At 44.1% G+C, this 23,846-nt stretch overlaps 1 protein-coding gene across 1 annotated transcript; it reads right to left on the reverse strand.

The window, feature by feature from the left end:
- Positions 1-1,779: 1,779 nt before the first annotated feature.
- LOC306969436 (uncharacterized protein) lies at positions 1,780-20,846 on the reverse strand. The gene is made up of 5 exons (XM_079565057.1): positions 20,678-20,846; positions 16,148-16,217; positions 13,715-14,018; positions 6,064-6,351; positions 1,780-2,514 (listed from the first exon to the last, which is right to left on the reverse strand). Exons 1-5 carry the CDS (start codon positions 20,832-20,834, stop codon positions 1,822-1,824), a joined length of 1,512 nt encoding a protein of 503 aa, XP_079421183.1. The 5' UTR covers positions 20,835-20,846; the 3' UTR covers positions 1,780-1,821.
- Positions 20,847-23,846: the final 3,000 nt, after the last annotated feature.

A 23,846-nucleotide genomic window follows, 5' to 3' on the forward strand; every position in this document is an offset into this window, starting at 1 on the left:
CCCCCCCCAAAAAAAATAGAAAAATTTGACGAAAAAGTGACAAAAAAGTCACGAAAATTTGACAAAAATGAGACGGCTGCCCCAAAAAAAACTCATAAAAGAAGTCTGATGACGTGAGGAAAAAGATCAATTCAGTTTTGTAGGTCTTAGCTTTCAAATGAGGCGATACACTGGCCTACAGGATTTGGGTAAAGCTGAACTGGAGAAAACACTCTCGGTTCAGGCGGGAGTTATTAATGCGACCCATAAACCAGGTCAGAACACACACATGAACCCCCCCTGCTGGCTGGTCTGGTGTAACAGCGCCCCCTGCTGGCTGGTCTGGTGTAACAGCGCCCCCTGCTGGCTGGTCTGGTGTAACAGCGCCCCCCTGCTGGCTGGTCTGGTGTAACAGCGCCCCCTGCTGGTCTGGATCAGGTTGTGCTCAGATTGAACAGTTGTATTTTCTTCACAGGACACGACGACGTCACGAACACTTGCATAAGTCCAGCCCTGGCGATACTGAGGGCCAAATACGAAAATGTACAAAAACAGCTCGATATACGATTCATACAAAAGGTTATACTGGGCGCTCCGCCGCACGGCATTCTGGGACACGCAGTTTGGCACGTCAGTCTTAAAGGTGAGTCTCCCCCCGGCGCCGGCTCCGAATGAAGTCTGTGTGCGGAGGGAGGTAAGTGCTGGGGGCGGGGCGGCGGCGTCTCTGGTGGAGGAGGCAGTTTGAGCTGAGGTAACTCCGGGTCCGGGTCCGGGTCCGGGTCCAGGTCCGGGTCCGAGTCCGGGTCCGGGTCCGGCCTGAACGTGAGGCCGAAAAACTGATCCTACGGCGACTGTGAAAGAGGACGAGCGGCCGTGGCTGGTTCTGGCGTGGAGGAGGAGGATCATCAGGTCTGTGGGTGACCTCCAGAAACCCGAGGAGCGGCTGTAAACACTGACGTGAAAGAGAAGGCGGCGGTTTGACCCTGTTTGCCCTGGAGCCGGGGTGGCCCTCGGCGTGAGCGCCCTGTGACTGCTCCGCCAAGTACCCAACGGCAAGTACCCGACACCGAGTACCCGACAGAGCAGGGGAGAGTGGGGTGAGATGAGCCACTTTTTGCTTTGGTGGTTGTTGTGTAAAAACAGTGTAAAATAGATTTTTAAAAAACTACTATTTACATTTATTTTGGGACGTTTTAGTCGTTTGCATTTTAAGAATCGTCTGGAAAAAATGGTTTTAAAGATGTCGGTCAAAATAAAGTGTCTTGTGGCTCATTTTACCCCCAGGGGAAGCTGAACCTCCAGATTTAAAGGAGAAATTGACACTAAACATAATTATTTTTTTTACATTTCACTGTTTCTCATTAGAAAATGTAGTAAAAAAAAATTATAATTAATATTTTTCTTTTGTCTCTAAAAAACCCCACATAATTTAGTGTAATATTTCAGGTCAATTTACCCCATTATTACTTCTTTGAAAACACCAGGATCGTTGTGTTTATTTAAGAATAAATCTGCCTAAACTTTTAATCTGTTTTACACTGAACAAAACCACCAACACGAGGAAAAAAATATTTACATGTCTCAACCCCACTCTCCCCTACCCGCCACGAGTACCCGCGGCCGAGTACCCGCCACGAGTACCCACGGCCGAGTACCCGCCACGAGTACCCGCGGCCGAGTACCCGCAGCTGAGTACCCGCGGCCGAGTACCCGCCACAGAGAACCTGCTCTTGCCGCCGCTCGTTTGAAAAGTCAGACTGAGTTTAGCTGCTGTCGGAGGCCGGCCTGGTGAGGGGGCGGGGCTTAGCTGCTGTCGGAGGCCGGCCTGGTGAGGGGCGGGGCTTAGCTGCTGTCCCCGCCCCTCTTGTGGATCTGCTCGTGCGCCCGCAGGTGCCCGGACTGGCTGAAGGTCTTGCCGCACTGGGGGCAGGCGTAGGGGCGCTCCCCCGTGTGGATCTGCTGGTGGGCTTTGAGGTGGCCCAGGCGGCCGAAGCTCTTGCCGCACTGCGTGCAGCCGAAGGGCCGCACTCCGGAGTGGATCTTCTCGTGCGTCTTGAGCACGCCGGCGTTGCTGAAGCTCTTGCCGCACTGCGAGCAGGCGAAGGGGCGCTCGCCCGTGTGGATGTGCACGTGGTTGCGGTAGCTGGTCTCCTTGGTGAAGCTCTTGCCGCAGTGCGGGCAGCAGTAGGGGCGCTCCCCGGTGTGGCTCAGCTGGTGGGCCTTCAGCTCCTTGCTCTGGCCGAAGCTCTTGCCGCAGGTGGAGCAGAGGAACGGGCGCTCGCCCGTGTGCAGGCGCTGGTGCGAGCGCAGGTCGTCCGCCTTGGTGAAGCCTTTGGGGCAGTGGGCGCAGACGTACGGCTTCTGCCCCGTGTGGATGAGCTGGTGTCTCTTCAGGTTCCCCGCCTGCCCGAAGCTCTTCCCGCACTGGGTGCAGCAGTACGGCCGCTCGCCCGTGTGGATGCGCTGGTGCGTCTTCAGGTTCCCCAGAGTGCTGAAGTTCTTCCCACACTGAGTGCAGGAGAACGGCTTCTCGCCCTGAGGAGGGACATATATATAAATATAAGTACTTTTATATAACACTTTACTACAAACAACACACAGGAACGGCTTCTCCCCCTTAGGGGGGGAGATATATATATATATATAAATACTTTTATATAACACAGGAGAACAGCTTCTCGCCCTGAAGGGGGAGATACACTGCGTTCCAAATTATTATGCAAATTGGATTTTTGTGTCAAAAAGGTAAAAAAAAATACAATAATAATGAAACTCATGGATGGTATCGTGTCTCAGGCTCTATGAATCACTGACATTAATCTCAGAGACCTGGGATGATCAGTTTTCAGGTTAAGCCCAGTTAAGGGAAAAACTACTGAAAAAGGATGTTCCACTTTATTATGCAGATCATAATTTTTAAGCAATATGGGAAAGAAAAAGGGACTTTCTGCTGATGAAAAGCGTGAAATAGTTGAATGCCTTGGTCTAGGTATGAAAAGCTTCGATATTTCATGAAAGATTAAGCGTAATCATCATACAGATAAGAGATTTGTGGATGATTCTGAGCACACTCCGGTTTGTGCCGATAAAGGCACAATATGGACGGTTTCTGCCAGATAAACACATCAGATTAAGAGAACAGATGCTACAAAGCAGCATACAGGTATTTGAAGCTGCTGGTGCCTCTGGAGTCCCCCAAACATCAAGGTGTAGGACCCTCCAGAGGCTGCAGTTGTGCATAAACCTTCTATCCGGCCTCCCCTAAACGGTTAATTGAAGCTGATGAACAGAAACGGCTGCAGTGGCTCAGAAATACATGAGACTCATTTTCAAACAGTCTTGTTCACTGATGAGGCCGTGTAGCCCTGGATGGTCAGATGGATGGAGTAGTGGATGGTTGGTGAATGACCACCATGTCCCAACAAGGCTGTGACGTCAGTAAGGAGGGGGCGGAGTCATGCTTTGGGCCAGAATCATGGGGAGAGAGCTGGTCAGCCCCATTAGGCCCTTTTAGGCTCCCTGAAGGTGTGAAAATGACCTTTGAAAGATATATGACTGACCACTGTCTTCTATGCTACAAAAAGAAGAGCTGTGTTTTCCCGAACAAAATCCTCTTCATCATGACAACGCACCATGTCCTACTGCAAAGAAAACCTCTGCATCACTGGCTGCTATGGGCATAAAAGGAGAGAAACTCATGATGTGGACCCCCTCCTCCCCTGACCTCAACCCTGTTGAGAACATTTGGAGCCTCAACAAAAAAAACTTCTATGAGGGTGGGAGGCAGTTTTCATCCAAACAGCAGCTCTGGGAGGTTATTCTAACATCCTGCAAACAAATCCAAGCAGAAACTGTCCAAAAACTTACAATTTTAATGGATTTAAGAATTTTAAAGCTTCTTTCACACAAGGGCTCCTATGTTAAAATATAACTTGACCTGTTAATATTTTTTTATATTTTTATATTTTTGATTGAAATAGCTTTTGATTTCAGTAAATATGACCTCCTAATGCTACAAAGACAACAAATGACCATTTTCAGTTAATCACAAGCTTTAAAATGTATTGAAACGATGAGTTGCATAATAATTTGGAACAGTGGGTTTTGAGGTTTTTACTATATTTATTTTTGAAAAAAATACTGTTATCACTAGGAATTTTTTTCCACCACATTTAAATGATCCTCTACCAGTTAAAGACTTAAAAATTATGCTGACTCTCATTTGAGTTGACAATTTAGAAAATCTTAGAAAAATGTCATTTGCATAATAATTTGGAACACAGTGTAAATATAAATACTTTTATATAACACTTTACTACAAACAACACAGGAGAACGGCTTCTCCCCCTGAGGAGGGACATATATACATATATATATATATATATATATAAATACTTTTATATAACACAGGAGAACGGCTTCTCGCCCTGAGGGGGGAGATATACATATATATATAAATACTTTTATATAACACTTTACTACAAACAACACAGGAGAACGGCTTCTCCCCCTGAGGAGGGACATATATACATATATATATATATATATAAATACTTTTATATAACACAGGAGAACGGCTTCTCGCCCTGAGGGGGGAGATATACATATATATAAATACTTTTATATAACACTTTACTACAAACAACACAGGAGAACGGCTTCTCCCCCTGAGGAGGGACATATACATATATATATATATATAAATACTTTTATATATATAACACTTTACTAATGATTATACAAACAACACAGGAGAAAGGGGCCTCTCACCTGTGTGTTTAAAGCTAACAGAGAGCTAACGTAAAGCTAACGGAGAGCTAACGTAAAGCTAACAGAGCTAACTTAAAGCTAACAGAGTGCTAAAGTAAAGCTAACAGAGAGCTAACGTAAAGCTAACAGAGAGCTAACGTAAAGCTAACAGAGAGCTAACATAAAGCTAACAGAGAGCTAACGTAAAGCTAACAGAGTGCTAAAGTAAAGCTAACAGAGAGCTAACGTAAAGCTAACGTAAAGCTAACAGAGAGCTAACAGAGAGCTAACGTAAAGCTAATGGAGAGCTAACGTAAAGCTAACAGAGAGCTAACGTAAAGCTAACAGAGCTAACTTAAAGCTAACAGAGTGCTAAAGTAAAGCTAACAGAGAGCTAACGTAAAGCTAACAGAGAGCTAACGTAAAGCTAACAGAGAGCTAACATAAAGCTAACAGAGAGCTAACGTAAAGCTAACAGAGTGCTAAAGTAAAGCTAACAGAGAGCTAACGTAAAGCTAACAGAGTGCTAAAGTAAAGCTAACAGAGAGCTAACGTAAAGCTAACGTAAAGCTAACAGAGAGCTAACAGAGAGCTAACATAAAGCTAACAGAGTGCTAACGTAAATCTAACAGAGTGCTAACAGAGTGCTAACGTAAAGCTAACAGAGAGCTAACGTAAAGCTAACGTAGAGCTAACAGAGAGCTAACGTAAAGCTAACAGAGAGCTAACAGAGAGTTAACGTAAAGCTAACAGAGAGCTAACGTAAAGCTAACAGAGAGCTAACAGAGAGCTAACGTAAAGCTAACAGAGAGCTAACGTAAAGCTAACAGAGAGTTAACGTAAAGCTAACAGAGAGCTAACGTAGAGCTAACAGAGAGCTAACGTAAAGCTAACGTAAAGCTAACAGAGAGCTAACGTAAAGCTAACAGAGTGCTAACGTAAAGCTAACAGAGAGCTAACGTAAAGCTAACGTAGAGCTAACAGAGAGCTAACGTAAAGCTAACAGAGAGCTAACAGAGAGCTAACAGAGAGCTAACGTAAAGCTAACAGAGAGCTAACAGAGAGCTAACGTAAAGCTAACAGAGTGCTAACGTAAAGCTAACAGAGAGCAAACAGAGAGCTAACGTAAAGCTAACAGAGAGCTAACGTAGAGCTAACAGAGAGCTAACGTAAAGCTAACAGAGAGCTAACGTAAAGCTAACAGAGAGCTAACAGAGAGCTAACGTAAAGCTAACAGAGAGCTAACGTAGAGCTAACAGAGAGCTAACAGAGAGCTAACGTAAAGCTAACAGAGAGCTAACGTTAGGCCTCTCACCTGTGTGTTCGATGTCTCACCTGCATGTTGCGTGGCTTCCTGCTGGAGGCGCTCTTGCGGCCGCTGTTCTCGCCCGCCTCGCTCTTGCCCGGGGGCTGCAGCTCGTACAGTCCGGCCTCGGCGCTGAACTCTGGCTCCGCCTTCAGGCCGTCGAGGAGCAGCGCGTCGGGCCGCAGCTTGTGCAGCTCGGACCGCAGCTCCGCCATGTGGATGGACTCCAGGCTCGGGTCGAAGTCCGAGCGCAGCTCCGTGTAGTAGCACTGGAAGTCCACCTGCTCCGCCTTGATGTAGTCCAGGGAGTCCGACACCTGACCACGAAAAGGGGCGTTACAATTCAGAGTAAATCATCTTTAGTAACGAGGTTTATGTGGTCCAGGGAGTCCCACACCTGACCACGAAAAGGGGCGTTACAATTCAGAGTAAATCATCTTTAGTAACGAGGTTTATGTGGTCCAGGGAGTCCCACACCTGACCACGAAAAGGGGCGTTACAATTCAGAGTAAATCATCTTTAGTAACGAGGTTTATGTGGTCCAGGGAGTCCCACACCTGACCATGAAAAGGGGCGTTACAATTCAGAGTAAATCATCTTTAGTAACGAGGTTTATGTGGTCCAGGGAGTCCCACACCTGACCACGAAAAGGGGCGTTACAATTCAGTGTAAATCATCTTTAGTAACGAGGTTTATGTGGTCCAGGGAGTCCCACACCTGACCACGACATGACCCCGATGACCACAGGGTCCACCTGGAGAGGTCAGCCCAGAGCCTCGGGGAACCGCCCTGTCAGTTTAGCCTCAGAGTAATGACTGCTATCCAGGGCTAGACTGGCCATCGGGAGATCCGGGAGTTTTCCTGGTGGGCCGACGTACTTTTGGGCCGGTCGGGCCGGTCAGATTGAGAGATAAGCCCCGTAATACCTGACACCGGCCCACAATAGCACCAAAAGCTACAAAAGCTATTGGAATCTCTATCATTACATAGATGCAACTACACAATTCCTCCACTAGAGCAGGGGTCGGCGAGTTTGCTCGTTGGAGGTTTTCTTCATCGTCAAAAGACCAAGGGCCGGACCCTCCAATTAAAGCAGATCAGATAAAACCGCTAATGGCAATGGAACAAATAGAAATCCCACTGGAAATCAGATGAATTAACTTTTACTGTACATATTTTTTTCATTTTTCACTTGAAATTGTTCAAAATAATCTAAATTAAGAAAAAACTTGTGCTTGTTCCATTGGCAAGAATAGGTTATATCTGCTCTAAGGCCAGACTAAATCCACTCAAACTTTAGATTTGATCTTTGAATTCAAGTAGATGTAAGTCATTGCTTCCTTTAGATGATTATTCCTTTAGGATTATGGCCTTAAAGGGACTATAGGGAGTTTAAAAATGTTAAAATGATGTATTTTCCTCCCCCTACATGTTCCTCCATGTCCTAATGTGTAGACTGAGCTCAGACCTGTTCACCACAACTGCCTCTAAAATCCTGCACCGTCACTCAAAAAAGTGTCACTTCTGCCCAAACTGCCGTCATGCACGAGCTTAATAGCTTAATATAGAAGGTGCAGTTACACATATGGCCTGAGGTGGCAGTAGTGAGTATAAAATGGCAAACTTGCATCCAGCCCCTTTAAAGGGCGCTCTGCTAAGACATTTTAAGGAAATTGATTATTTTTCACATTTCTAGAGTACTTTAACAGGCATTCGATCTCTGATTTGAGTCATAATATTTCTCAAAATCATCTCGAGGGCCAGAGTTTGATGATGGAGGGCCGGTTTTGGCCCCCGGGCCTGACATTGCCTACCCATGCACTAGAGAGATGTGACGCCTTTTATTCCCCTCTGGTGGCGCTTTCTTCACTCATGGTTCCCAGATAATCTCTATAATGAGCAGTGGGCCTCTGGGACATCACACTCATGCTCAATATAAGAGGAAATAGTTTATTGTAACCTCCTTAATGCAACGCACATTTTAAGATTGTTTAGTAATTTTACAAAAGTTCCATCAAGTTGTAAACGACAAGATTAAAGTGTTGAGTCTCTGAGGCAGAAACAGCAGCAGCTTGTCCTCGAGTCGTAGCTTATACTGTTGTAGTTCAAGCCGAGGGTTGATTGTTTTGCTCATCACCTCCACTATTGTATTGAACATGACAGTTTTTTAGAGGGCCGGTCTTGACCCAAAAGTTCCGGGCCAATTTTTTCCGCCAGTCCAGCCCTGCCGCTATCCGTTAGCGTCATAGGTTAGCCTGTAGATGCACTCACGTTTCACGCAGCTATGATCAAACATGAAAACTACAGTCATCATAAAACATTAGACTGGTTTGTCTCCTCCGCTCTGCGCTCTGTGCTGACTGATGCATTAGCGCCGCCGCTGCTCAAGAAAAGCAAAGGTTCACACGTGGTGATTTACAGCGGTGTAACTTCCACCTGAGTGTCAGCGGTGCCTCTGTCGGTTCGGGGTTCGGGAGTAGCCGGGCCTGCGGGCGACGGTGTCCCAGGCTATACAGCGAAATGTTTAAAATTGTAATATTGCAATGCAGTCGCCCCATAAAGTTTCACTATCCATGAAACTACACACCAAATTTGAGCTCATTTGGGCAACATTTAGAAGTCCCCCAAGGTCACTGAAGTTGTACCATTATAGGTGACACTGGCAGGTCACTATTGTTGGCCAAAATGACCAAAATTGCAGATTTTTGGGCAACAAAATCTAAATAATGGATCGAGCCAGATTAAAATGTATGGTTTTATTTCATGGACATATTAGTAACTAAGATTTTTTTCAGAGGGGATTTTGGACATACTGTTACTGTTAAACTGTTTCAATGAACTAATAACAAGTGAAAAGATCTATAAAAACTCAAACTCTGCCTGTTTTTTTTTGGGTTCAAAGCTGAATAAATCAGCCTTGGAATTAGATATTAAAAAATCCCTCTGAAAAATCCTTCAAAATATTGTTAAGTCCAAGACTGGACAGTTTGAAGTTTGTTGTGCTCGCCCGCTGACCGAGTGGGGCCTTTCTTCATAGCTTTTTTATTTTTGTATTTCTTTGTGCTCTAGTTGCTTTTCCAGCACGTTTTTGTCGCTCTTTTGTTGCTTTTGTCGCTGTTTTGACGCTTGTCTTTCGAGAAGCTTTAAGATGGGGTTAAAGCCAAACTAGAGAAAATGTGCTTGGTTCAGGTGGGGGTTAAGAAGTGAATAATTATAATTATTTAGGAAAAGCTTTTTGCTAGGTTTGATTCGGTTGATCGGTCATCCATGCGACCAGTGGTGTGCACAGACATTTTGAGGGGCAGGTGCTCAACCAAGACAAAAGGGCACAACCCCCCCCCCCCCCCCCCCCCAAAAAAAAAAAAAGACAAAAAAGTGATTTTTCTGTAATTAGTGACACTAACACACCATTGATTAACACAGCAACATAAAATGTCCAACTATGTGGACCTAATAGTAAACTACATAGACTTTAAAGGACTATCACAAGGCTCTGCACTTAAAGGCACACTGCGTAACATTTTGGACTATATTGTTGTGGCAAAACAAAACATGCTCCTAATGACCAGCTCGAACACAGAAAATACTGTTACTGTAGTGTGTAGTAAAAGAATGGATTTGGATGTGAAACTAACCTGTTTAAATCTCAAATTCTACTGCCTTTAGTCACATCTCCATGGAGACGAGCTGGAGACGTGCCCACTCCCAGTAAAGTTTACAGCCATATCTTAGGCGGGGTGAGCCTCATAGATGTTTGTTTGTACAATTCTGAGGTATTTTTCAATGATGAAAATAATGGTCATAAAGTAAATGCTGGTATTTCAATTTTATTTATTGGGTAAAATTCTACACGGTGTGGCTTTAAGTCTAGCACAAATACAAATAAATGATGCAAAGGTACTATAGACTAACCTTAAAACATCTGGTTTGTCAATATCATGACATGGATATTTTAGTCCATGTCAAAAATATCTTAAATAACAATAATCCTGGGCTGTTCCTGTGCTCCTCACACAGAGGCACAGTGTCCAGAACGCAGGCACCTCCTCACCTTCTCTCTCCTCCTCTCCCCTCTGTCTCCTCAGCTCAGTTCACTCTGCTCTGGCCCTGGTCTACGCTCAGCCCTGACTTAGTCTGAATAATACAGCTCATTTTCAGAACATTTTATAGCGCGACAAACAGAACCGCTAAAGTGAGTGACTTCTTACTGCGGACTTTATCCGGACGGTCTCGACACGCGCAGCGCTGACAGTCTCGCCCCGACGGCCCTTTTGTTTCCTTTCCCTTTAATAATCCAGTCATGTCGCGCTGGCTCGTTCATAAAGTTATTGAATTTACTCAGTTTACTTTAGCCCCGCGTCTCACAGTGATGGGCTGTACCATCTTCTCAAACAGGGGGAAACGCGGGGACAGCACAGCTGCCCTTCTGTGATCAGGAGCGTCAGCGCCGCCGCGGCTCGAGAGGCAGAGGAGGAATGAAGCGCGATTTGAAGTTGTTGAACGTTAAAAACTGTATTTTCAGCACATGTTGGCTTAATAGGGCAAATATCTAAGAACAATAAAATAAATAATACTCAATATTGGGGAGAAAAAAAACAGGTCTTGAGAAGGGCACTTAAAGGGCACAGGGCAGAGGGGCAGGTGCTTGAGCACCACCTGGGCTCTATCTGTGCACGTCCCTGCATGCGACACAGTAAACGGAGCTCGCCTTCCATACGGTCCAGATGTTATGAAAGACTTTCTAAAGTGTAACCGTGACGATCTTGCGGACATGTAGTTCAGCTGAAGTGGACTGTTGGGTTTATTGTGAGGCTTGTGAGCAGAGTAAAAGTACTGAGAGCTTTGCATATTGCTGTAAACATAAACATGTTGCTACATGAGCAATAACAATAATACAAGACAGTTTTGAAAAACGCTTGTGTCACCTATATGTCATAATGGTGAATCTTCAGTGACCTTGGGGGACCTCGAAATATGATCTAAATGAGCTGAAATGTTTAAAGTAGTTTCATTGTGTCATAGTGAAAGGTTTTAGGGGGACTGCACTGGCATTTTTGTTCTGGGACACCCTACTGCGGGCGGCTGCTCCACAGTGAGCATGTGCGGGGCTAACCTGGAGCTGGAGGCTCACGGGGAACTGGCATATAGGTATTTACACGCCTCCTATTATTTATTAATACACGCTTCCTTTCTCTGTCAAAAAAGAGCTCCATAGGTCGACGCCCCCACCTGACCGTCCCACCAGCCACGGGTCAATACAGACCACAATGCATTGCAATACGATGAATGAAGATACGGTTACGGTGAAAAGTTGCTAACGTTAGCTGCTGAGCTTTAGCCGTTAAATGATCCATAACTTCCTCTCTTGGACAAAAAGGCAATAATCCATTCATGTAAAATCCGGGGGGACGAGGGAGGACATGATCTCAGGGCCGTGAGGTTTATGTGGTCCAGCCAGTCCCACACCTGACCTTCACATCAATCACAGTCCTAAACGGAGAAGACCTCGCCCGGGCTGAACGATGTGGACAAAACATCATATCTCCAGATTCATGAAGATCTCTTGATATCGATTCGATATAACTATGGGTTAGGTGAAAACCAAGCATTTTTCAGAAACATTAAAACAATAATAAAATGCACCATTTTATTGATGAAAGTCTGTGTGGTTCATTAGGGCTGGGACAAAGTATCGGATCGGACTTGGATCGCAATAATTTGTGCTGCAAGATTTTCAATACTTGTGTTTGGAGGCACTTTTTATCCTACACTGTAACAGTTACAGCATTTAATTAAGTTACTGCACTTTTCAATCGAAACACAGTATATGTCAAGGGGCAGGGCTTAAAGTGTAAACAAATCCTGAGCCTGAACTTTCTGTGGCTCAACCAGGACTTTTATCGATACTCCTTATCGATCCGGTACTTTAACGGTGCTCTTATTGGTACTTTAAAGAAACCGTTTGATAGAGGCTACTGTATATCAGCAATGTAGCCTAGGCCAATATTTTTATTACACTTTTTTATTACACATTTACTCTACATTTGGACCTAATTTATTTCCAGTTTGTGCAAACACTTAATATATGGGAGGTAAAATACAAGTACAGACCAAAATATAAAGTGTAATATTTTTCTAAATAATCTAGTAAGTAAAGGATTAAGTGTCACACATGTTTGTTAATCAGGCTGTTGGTTAGATTTGGCTGGAGCTATTGGGACTGAGCCTAAAGGAAAACTGCTGTAAAATAATGACCTGGAGCCACTTTCAGCTTGTGTCCAGTGGGTCAACACTGGCCGCACTGACACTAGGGCTGAAACAACTAATCGATTAATCGACACCTAATCGATTACTAAAATAGTTGTCAACAATTTCAGTAATCGATGAATCGTTTTCTAGCAAACACAGACTAAAATAGAGCAAAAAAGACATGACAATTATGTATTTTGGATGAAAACCTACTTTGTTTTTAAAGTGAGGGTCTGCAGTGTTTTGTACATTATAAATTTCATAAATATCTGTCTTTGTCTCGTCCAATCAGAAAGCAGAATTAGCACAAAGAGCCTCCTACAAACGTTTACTTTAAGTTTACTCCATCAACATGTCCTCAAGCGGCGCCACTTTAGCTTCATGTGATAAAAAAAAAATGAAGAAATACAATTTCCACGCACCTTTCACAGCCAAGCGATTAATCGATTAATCGTAAAAATAATTGGTAGATTAATCGATTACCAAAATAATCGTTAGTTGCAGCCCTAACTGACACGTGAGCGCGTTCACACCACTGTGTGCGTCGTTTGCGGAACATAGACTCCACTGGAATCGGGTATTTGTGACAGTGCGAGGCTCTGTTCAGTATGAAGGAGCTCGGGGGGGGGGGGGGGTTCACGCAGCGAGTCGTTCCCGTGCACACCTGCCTCACCGCGCGCACGGCTGCAGAAGGAGGCGCGGGGCGGGGCGGGGCAGGTCCGACACCGCGCTCTCCTGCGGGGCACCGGGGATGGACAGATCCGATGCAGGGAATGAATTCATGAGAGCGAGAGAGCCTTTTAGTGCTTATTTTAGCGCGGGTTCTCACAGAAACAGTAAATAAACTCACTGTGGATCAGTCGTAGAACCTGCTGCTCTTCGCTCTTTATCCGATGATTCTCACTGGTCCGGTCATAACTTAACCCATAACAAAAGGCCTGCCTTCACCTTCCATCGCCGCTTCTGTTACGCGTCTAAAGTTGTAAATAAGCCATTAACAGAAGCTCCAGCATCCGCGTGGCAGTTGTTTCGTTTTCAGAGGAATCACGTAACAGCGAGGCTGCGTGTGAGATGCGTTCATGGACCGTAAGAAGTGTGGGAAACGCCAGTTTTTCACAAATGCGCGGAAAAACGGGACAAATAATTAGCAGTCTGATACTTTGCTTGCGCCAGAGGCCGGACCTGCTCTCAAGCCGGAATACTTTAAGCCCTGCATTTGGTTTATAGACTTTGGACAAATGACTTTTCACACATTTGAAGGTAAACTTATCACTTGTTATAATTACTCACCGTATCGCATGGATCGGATCAGCCCGAGTATCACGATCGTCCCAGCCCTAATCGTTTAGAGTTTGCTTTTTTTCTATTTTAATATCTTGTTCAAATCCCGATATGGATACGATACCGATATATCTGCAGGTGGTTACAGACCTGGGAGATGTAGTCGAACTCGGAGCCGCTCTCGTAGTGGCACTTGAAGTCGTGCTGCTCGGACTTGATGTAGTCCAGGCCGCTGATCTCCATGCGGATCTGCTCGTGGGCCAGCTCGGCCGTGGACAGAGGCTGGATCTCCGACAGGTCCACCGTGGAGTCCAGCTCCAGCTCCTCGGGCTCCGTCTTCACGCACGACAGCAGCGCGAGCGAGCTGAGCGTGGGAGAGGGGTCCGACGACAGCAGCGCGTCCAGGGGAGGAGGCCCCGAGAGCAGGTCCACGTCCAGGTCCGCCATCGGCACTCTGGGGGAGAGAGGGGGAGAGTTCAGCCCTGGGTGCCCGTGGAAGGGCGTGGTCACTTGGAGCCATAGGAATACAGAGCCTCTCGAAAGTATTCATACACCTTGAACTGTTACACATTTTGTCATGTTTACAACCCTAAACATAAAGATTTTATTTTGATTTTTTTACTGAACGTTCACACACAAGTAACAGACAACTGTGAAGTGAAAGCAAAATGATACATGATTCTGTTATTTTTCAAAAAAGTGAAAAGTGGGGCGTGCATAAGTATTCATACAGCATGCATTAATACTTTGTGGAACCTCCTTTTGCTGCAATAACAGCAGGTTTGAATCTACAAGATTAGCACATGTAGAGACATTTTAGCCCATTCCTCTTTACAAAACAACTCAAGCTCTGTCACATTAGAAGGAGAGCGTTTGTGAACAGCAGTTTTCAGATTATTCCACAGATTTTCAATGGGATTTAGGTCAGGACTTTGACTGGGCCATTCTAACACATTAATATGTTTGTTTTTGTAGATTTATCTTTGTGTTTAGGGTCATTGTCCTGCTGAAGGTGAATCTCCGCCCCAGCCTCAGTTCTCTTGTGACTCCAGCAGGTTTTCCTCCAAAATGTCTCTGTATTTGGCTCCATCCGTCTTCACAACTATTCTTACAATCTCCCCAGTCCCCGCTGAGGAAAAGCAGCCCCACAGCATGATGCTCCCCCCCGTATATTTGACACTGGGGATGGTGCACTCAGGACGATGAGCAGTGTCAGGTTTGCTCCATAACGTTTGTCTCATCTGACCAAAGCTCCGTCTTCCACATGGAGCTGTGTCCTCCATATGACTTCTTGCAAACTTCAAACAGGATTTCTTATGGCCTCCTTTCATTTTGCTTTCACTTCACAGTTGTCTGTAACTTGTGTGTAAATACTTTCGAGAGGCTCTGTTTACTGGGAGAGGCTAAATGCTAACAACATGTTGTGTGACTGAGCACACACACAAAGACCGGACAGGTACACATCAACTCGTCTAAGCTCAGGTGAGAACAGATCTCAGAGTGGAAAAACACCGGCCTGTCCTTTAAATACAAGTCTCACTAAACCTCCGTTGATATGGACCTGCTGCTTCACCTCCACCATGCGTTTGTAACTCCCGCCTGAACCGAGCACATTTTCTCCAGTTTGGCTTTACCCCAATCCAAAAGCTTCTGGAAAAAAGGTGTGAAAATAGCAACAAAACTGAGACGAAAACAATGATGGAAATGTGACAAAAAAGTGACAAAAAATGTCGAAAAAATGACAAAAACTTTTATAAAAAAAAAGACCAAAAATAATGTTGAAAAAATGACAAAAACTTTTATAAAAAAATGACCAAAAATGTCGAAAAATGTATAAAAAAATGACAAAAAATGACAAAAAAATTATAAAAAATTAAAAAAAAATGACCAAAAAAAATGACCAAAAATTGACAATTTTTTAAATAAAAAAATGACAAAAAAAAATGACAAAAAATAATTGCAAAAAAAGTTACAAAAATGACTTGAACACCAAAAAAAAAAATGCTGGAAAAAAATATCTGATGACGTGAGGAAAAATATCCATTTAGATGAGTTTTGTAGATCTTAGCTTTCAAATGAGGCGTTACACTGGCCTACAGGATTTGGGTAAAGCTGAAGTGGAGAAAACGCTCTCGGTTCAGGCGGGAGTTAAGAGGTTAAGTGTGACGTGACACAATAATAAGCTTCATCCTGGTCCAAAAACACGACTTTATCTGAATCTCCTGCTGAAATAACGGCTGTGACAGAAACTTTGAATCACCTCAAGCATTAAAATAAAACTGGCCACAGCTGGAGGTGATGCTTCTGTGATTCAACTTAAACTCACATATGATATAAAATATTCTAATTCCATCATTTTAAAATCACTATTTCAAAAAGGTATTTTTTTACACATAAAAATAAAAGATAACGCAGGCTGAATACTCAATAAACCCTGAAATAAATCTATAAATGTCCATGTCGAGCCCTTCTCTCGTGATCTCGGTCCCATATTTGAAAATGTTTTTCCCAGATCATTTTAGAATCATTCCTGCCCCGTCTCGGTCAGAAGCCGCAGGAGGATGGGAGGGCATCTGGGCGTACCTGTGAGGGGACGGGGCCTGCAGGTCAAAGGTCAGTCTAATGGTGAGGTCAGCACCAGAGCGGGACCATCCTGAAAGAGAAACACACGGTTTATGTCAGGAAACGGCTCACACAAAGATGAAGAAGACTCCACGGATCCTGATCTCAGTGATTCCTGATCTCAGTGATTCCTGATCTCAGTGATTCCTGATCTCAGTGATTCCTGATCTCAGTGATTCCTGAACAATTGTTGATGTTTAGGTTCTGAGTTGGACGGAATCAAAGCATCAAATCATGCTTTTCTGCACCAAACAGGAATGAACTGAAAGACGTGTCGATTATCGGGACAATGAACTTAAGGGTAATCTTGGCCAGAATATTTGCGATGAACTATATTATTGTGATATTATCGTAATATTATTGTGATATTATCGTAATATTATTGTGATATTATAGAGATATTATCGTGATATTATCGTAATATTATCGTGATATTATTGAGATATTATTGAGATATTGTTGAGGTATTATTGTGATATTTTCGTGATATTATTGAGATATTATCGTGATATTATCGTAATATCGTGATATTATTGAGATATTATTGAGATATTATTGTGATATTTTCGTGATATTATTGAGATATTATCGTGATATTATCGTAATATTATCGTGATATTATTGAGATATTATTGAGATATTATCGTGATATTATCGTAATATCGTGATATTATTGAGATATTATTGAGATATTATTGTGATATTTTCGTGATATTATTGAGATATTATCGTGATATTATCGTAATATTATCATGATATTATTGAGATATTATTGAGATATTGTGATATTATCGTAATATTATCGTGATATTATTGAGATATTATCGTGATTTTATCGTAATATTATCGTGATTTTATTGAGATATTATTGAGATATTATTGTGATATTATCGTAATATTATGTGAAATCATTGAGATATTATTGAGATATTGTGATATTATCGTGATATTATTGAGATATTATCGTGATATTATTGAGATATTATCGTGATATTATCGTGATATTATTGAGATATTGTGATATTATCGTGATATTATTGAGATATTATCGTGATATTATTGAGATATTATTGAGATATTATTGTGATATTATCGTAATATTATGTGATATTATTGAGATATTATTGTGATATTATTGAGATATTATTGTGATATTATCTTAATATTATCGTGATATTATTGAGATATTATTGTGATATTATCGTAATATTATCGTGATATTATTGTCACTGAAGCTGCAGAAACAACAGAAATGATGAGAATTGAGAAATGAAATAATCCTCTTCGTCGTCTGCTGTAAATGTCACACTGAGTGAGACCCAATAAAGTATTTAAACAAATTCACCTCAAACTCAACAGTAAATGATAAATATAGAACAAAAACAGCGGATCTTTCCTTGGCCTCAGTCGAGAGAAAGTGGTTGTTGCTGGTTTCATAAGGCAGCACTATATGAAGCAGAAGAACCACCAAACATTAATGAAGGCTCAGTGGTTTATTATTTCAGAAAAAACTAAACAGTAGATCCGTGTGGAGCAACTGCATTAAGTAATAGACTTTGCTGCCTGGTAAAGATGACAAACGTTGTGAAAGCTTCTGACTCTGCTACGTTGAATCTAAACCCTTCAGCTCAGACTTTCTCCTGAGGGCAGCGGCGCCCCCTGGTGGTTCGTTAGAGGTGGTGGATTCTGCTGTATTTTGACAAACCGGAGCAATATAATAAAATAGATGATATTATGAACCTGTCAGAGGACTTGGTAAATGTTTTTGTATTCTCTTCAACTTTCCTAAATATAAAATGTGTGTGTTCATGCACCAGTGCACCCTGAGTCTATCAAGAGTTTACCGGAGTCTGTGAAAAGGTAAAGTGTAAACAACATTTGTAAAGTGAAAATGTCACAAACTGCAGCTTCACGTCTGGGTCTGTTCTGTGAACTTCAACCTCCTCCTTTTGAGCTCCTTTCCCTGTGAAAACATCTGTTGTCTGTACCTTGTTTGCTGCTCAAATAAACTAATAAAACTAAAAAACTGAAAACTTCATGACAGTTTTTGTTTAACCTCTTACCACCCGCTAAAACCAAATGCATTCTCTCCTCTTTGCCATTGTCGTCACTTTTTATTTCCCTTATGCGTTTTTGTCGCTTTTTTAATGGCACTTTTGTTACTTTATTTTTTTTTTTGATGCATTTTTGTCACATTTTTTGCTGGAGTTTTGCCATTTTTTACTGTATTTTGGTCAATTTTTTCTGATTTTTTGTCATTTTTTGCTGGATTTCTGTTAATTTTTTGCTGGATTTTTGTTATTTTTGTCAATGTACATCCTCATTTTCTTCTCATTTTTTGTCGCCATTTTGAAGAAGCTTTTAGACTTGGAGAATTTGGAGAACAGGAGAAAACATGTTCAGGTGGGAGTTAAGGGGTTAATGTGGATTGTCATCAGATTTTTGCTTTTATTTTTGTTTTGGTACCCATCACCAGCTACATTTAATCTCCTGTTGAAGACACTGCATACCTTTATTTTAAGTATTAATGTTGAGCTACACATTTAGTCCTTTAGTAACAAAGAATTTGTGCCTAATTCAGAGTCGACCTGCCTTTGTGATTTCCTGCTGTGATTTGTTGTGATGGCGAAACAAGGTCATATTCACAGAGGTGGACAATAAAGTTAATCTGAACTATATTTTCTGCTTTCGTCTTTGTACACAACACATCACAACAATTTCATTCTTTGCACATGTTTTGTTTTTTTAACGCACGTCTTACGTCAGAGCCGCTGTAAACAAAGCATTTCTCCTGCTGTGAAAATGCCAGAATCATCATCATCCAGATGCCGTTTCATTTCATGGTCAAACGTGATTCTTTTTAATCTATAATGCCTGATTTACTAGTTCCACCTTCTGGGCCGCACATTAGAGCTTGTTGACCCAGGTCTGCCAGAACGCTGCAGATGTGCCCAGCTGTTTACCTGCCGCTCTTTCAACTTTCTACTACCCCCCCCCGCTCTCACTCCTGACTCCCCGGCAGTGGCAGCCTCTGTCCCCGCCCGCAGCGCCCTCTCCCCGGCACACAGACCCGGGTCCGGCCGCGCACAGGCCTCTCCCGTCGGTACAAAGACGCGGCAGACTGCCATGTCTCTGGGCTCCAGTACCAGCCAGTGGCCATCTTGTTTTACAGATGCTAACGGCCGCTAGCCTCGGCGCTAACGGCCCCGGAGAGCGATGCACGGCGGGCGCGGAGTGTGGGACACCCCGGGGAGCGGTGCTACAGGCGGGTGGGGGGGGGGTTGGGGGCCTGGGTGGGGGCTCACGGAGGAGTTTCATCCCCGCGGAGGAGCGTTATGAGCGGGTTGTTAGCGGCAGAAGAGCGGGGGGGGGAGATGCTAGCGGTGTTAGCGGGGAGCCCGGTGTTAGGGTGAATTGTGCACCCCTTTCAAAGATGAGCGCCGCCGGAGCGAAAACGGACTTTTCTGAAGCAATAATACTTTGTTTTATTGAATTCACTGCTTAAATGCTTCTTAAACTCACACAAAGCCACGAATCCCTCCGTGTAATGACAGAATACACAAGGAAAGTGCCTGGTTATGCGTGAATTCCAATGGGGCACATCTGTCTGAAAATGACCAATTCTGCATCTTCCAAAAACAAAACAAAATGGCCACTAAATCATAGTTTTTCCACGCAGATTATGAAACTTCTGTATTAAAGGTTAAAATAAATGCGGTTTACTGTTCCAGTGCAGGATAATGATATTAACGGGCAGGACTAAAGTATGTTGTTAACATGTCACAGCAATTATCCTTGTAATAAAGCCGTTTAGGGCAGACAGCACAGGAAGTACATTATTATTATATTACTACAAATTAATAAATGCTGCTCGAGGCCACTGCAGGATGACACGCTGGCTTGTTTGTTTGTGTATCTAGTGCATTATTAAAGCCCACGGCCTTATATTTTGGGATTTGATAAAAGTTTCTGCTATAACAGTCTCTCCCCGTCACAGGTTCAGGTGTTGAGTTCTGGGACTGTCCGGACACTGTGGCCCAAACGGACCGGGCACAGCTGCACGTCTGCCCGCGAGCCTCTGCACACATCTGGGGGCTGTGTGAAGCCTCTGCACCTGGACAGAGACGGGGCTCGCTCTCTCCGGACACGAACACACGCGTAACACCTGGACAGCGGCTGCGGGAGCGGCGGCAGAAGCGGCTGCGGCGGCGCTAGCGTTTAGCTCCCGCTGCAGCCCACGGGGAGCAGCGGCCCTTTCAGCCGGCTCCGCAGCGCTGATTCCCGGCCACAGGCTGAACTCAGGGCCCGGGGAGAGGGGAGCGCGGGGGCAGCGCTCTGTAGCATCCGGTGAACGCGCGAGAGAAGCGGAGACGTGGCCCCCGTTAGCTGTGTTTACGTTACCGCGCCTGGAGAAAAGGCGTCGCGTTGATAACGACAGACAGCGGCGGCTCGTGCTCACGGAGACACGGACACCGGGATGTGTTTTTTTACCTGCCGTTCCTCCCGTACATGGCGCCTCGACGCTGCCCTCAGTCCACCGGAGCCGCCACGTCCACCAGCACCGGCCTGCGCGCGCCTCCTCCGCCTCTGCCGCCCGTGCGCTCCGCCTCTGCGCGGAGGGGCCGCTGCAGACCGGAGAGCCGCGCATCCACGCCCGCAGACAGATGGATCTTCACGAGGTTCAGGTAGAACTTCAGTCTGGATCGTTTGTTCAATCAACGTTTAACCCCTTAACTCCCGCCTGAACCGAGCACATTTTCTCCAGCTTTACCCCAATCCAAAAGCTTCTGGAAAAAAGGTGTGAAAATAGCGACAAAAGTGAGACGAAAACAAGGATGAAAATGTGAAAAAAGTGAGAAAAAATGGACGAAAAATGTACAAAAAAATGAAAGAAATGAAAAGAAAGGACAAAAAAGTTAAGAATTTGACAAAAAAAAGTGACTAAAAAGTGACAAAAAAATTAAAAAAAATGGAGAAAAAAATGGACGAAAAAGTGATGAGAATTTGACAAAAAAAATGGAATAATTTGACAAAAAACTTACAAAAAAGCGACAAAAAAGTCACGAAAATTTAACAAAAATTAAATTTTTTGTTAAATTTTTTTTCATTTCAGAAAATGAAAAAAAAAAATCCCTTAGAATTATGTGTGTTATACTGACTGATCGCACCAAGAAAGACCTGAGCCCCCCCTAAGCCCCCCCTGGGACAAGACAGAACCTGGGACAGAGAAAACCAAATGAGGTCATGTATTATGCACAGCACTGGCAGAAAGTGGTGCTTTAATTTTGGCGAAAATTGCCAGATTTGACCCTTAGACCAAGCTCTGTCCCAGGCTCTGTCCCAGGCTCTGTCCCAGGCTCTGTCCCAGGTTCTGTCCCAGGTTCTGTCCCAGGCTCTGTCCCAGGTTCTGTCCCAGGCTCTGTCCCAGGCTCTGTCCCAGGCTCTGTCCCAGGTTCTGTCCCATTTTTGTAACTTTTTTGTCAATTTTTGTCATATTTTTTTGTCATTTTTTTGTCAAATTTTGGACATTTTTTGTCACATTTTTGTAATTCTTTGGTCATTTTTTGGTCAATTTCTTGTGACATTTTTGCCTCTTTTTCATCAATTTTTCGTCACTTTTTTGTCACATTTCCATCATTGTTTTCGTCTCCGTTTTGTTGCTATTCTCTCACCTTTTTTCCAGAAGCTTTTGGATTGGGGTAAAGCCAAACTGGAGAAAACGTGCTCGGTTCAGGCGGGAGTTAAGGGGTTAAACAAACTGAATGATGCTTCAGTTTGCACGTATGGACTGACACAGAAGTGCACTCCGAGAGCATTAAAACAGTTCTGTCTAAGATCAAGTGAAACAGATCAGTTTGACCTTTTCATAATAAAGTCAGAGCTTTGTTTCCTCTGGTCGACAGTTCCTCTCGTGACAAATGCTGAGGATGAACATGAAGAGACTCAGACAAAAGTCACTTTAATACAGTTTATTGATGAAAACGTTTCTGCTTCAGACGCTGGTGATAAAACGTACGACTTGTTTTGTTTTGTGGAGATAGAAAAGGGAAAAGGCGACACTGGGGATCGACCAATGACTAAGAGATCGACCAATGACAACGAGATCGACCAATGACAACGAGATCGACCAATGACTAAGAGATCGACCAACGACAAAGAGATCGACCATTTCCAGTCAAGAAAACCAACACCTTCATAGTCCTGTACTTTCAGACACGACCGTCAGCTCCTGAAGCATCACTGAGAAGATCTGAAGCCCCTGCCTTGACTGGAGTCTTTTTGTCTGTAGTTAAAGTCTGACACTTAAACTGCAGAGTACAGATGAAGACTCTCGAACCTTTATCTGTGTCTGTAGTTAAAGTCTGACACTTAAACTGCAGAGTACAGATGAAGACTCTCGAACCTTTATCTGCGTCTGTAGTTAAAGTCTGACACTCAAACTGCAGAGTACAGATGAAGACTCTCGAACCTTTACCTGCGTCTGTAGTTAAAGTCTGACACTTAAACTGCAGAGTACAGATGAAGACTCTGACTCTTAAACTGCAAAGTACAGATGAAGACTCTCGTGGCTTCAGATCTTCTCACTGATGCTTCAGGAGCTGCACAGTCGTGTCTGAAGCTCCAGGACGATGAATGTGTTGCTTTTCTTGACTGGAAATGTCTGGTCAGTGTCAGCTTTCAGCCTGTGACACCGACAAACCATCTTCCTACTTCCTTCTCCCAAAAGCCCTGGAGAAGAAGCCTTCACTCTCCGTCCTTGTCTGGTTCAAGTCCTTGGTGTCTTTCAGAGACTCGATCTGATGCAAAAGCCTCTCCTTTGCTTCTCTCCACAGTTCTTCCCTCGCCCACAGGTCCAGGTATTTCTCACCAGCCTCTTCCAGCACCGTTTCCAGTTGTTCCTTGGTTTCCGTCATCTCCGATATCTGGTGGAGAGCTTCTGCTTCATCTCTTCCGCCTGCTTCTCCAGTTGCCATGTTTTTTCTCTCTCGGCCGTCAACTTCGCACTGAGGCGAGTCGCCCCATCAGAAAACATTTCCACTCTCCTCTCCAGCTGTTTCTTCTCCTCCTCCAAACGTTCTTGTTGGGCCATCAAAGACTTCTCTCTCTCCCACTGAAACCACCTTATCGTGAGTTCATTCTGTAACTTCCCCCTGAGCTCCAAAACCAGCGCCTCATTGGCTCCACTCGTCTCCTCATTTGCCTCCAGTTCACGTTGTTGCTCTTTCAGATCCTCCACAGTCGTCTTTAGATCTACGTTGTCCTTCTGCTGATCATACAGAAGTGTCTCCATTTCCTGAACCATGTCCCGTTCTTCTTCTAAGGCCTTTTCCATTCGAGCCGCGTCGCCCAGCGCTTTTCCGAGCTGCACTTCAGCTTCGGCGGCTCTCCTTTCAAACTCTTTCCTTTCCTCCTCCAATCTGACCTCGTTCCTCTCGCGTTCCTCCAGTTTTACGCTCAGCGTTTGGAGAGCGTCGTCTTCCCTCTGCTTCATCTCTTCCGCCTGCTCCTCCAGTTGCCATGTCTTTTCTCTTTCGGCCGTCAACTTCGCACTGAGGCGAGTCGCCCCATCAGAAAACATTTCCACTCTCTTCTCCAGCTGTTTCTTCTCCTCCTCCAAACGTTCTTGTTGGGCCATCAAACATTTCTCTCTCTCCGCCTG

This window comes from Gobius niger, assembly GCF_951799975.1.
Source record: "Gobius niger genome assembly, chromosome: 10".
In the NCBI taxonomy this organism is placed as follows: Eukaryota; Metazoa; Chordata; class Actinopteri; order Gobiiformes; family Gobiidae; genus Gobius; species Gobius niger.

What these genes read in the sequence shown, in the direction of transcription:
- LOC306969436 (XM_079565057.1), bottom strand. Translation starts at nt 20,834, where the DNA reads ATGCGCGGCTCTCCGGTCTGCAGCGGCCCCTCCGCGCAGAGGCGGAGC. An exon ending in CAGGCCCCGTCCCCTCACAG is followed by an intron (nt 14,019 to 16,147) that starts GTACGCCCAGAT and finishes TCTCTCCCCCAG; the next exon opens with AGTGCCGATGGCGGACCTGG. An exon ending in AGTTCGACTACATCTCCCAG is followed by an intron (nt 6,352 to 13,714) that starts GTCTGTAACCAC and finishes TTTCGTGGTCAG; the next exon opens with GTGTCGGACTCCCTGGACTA.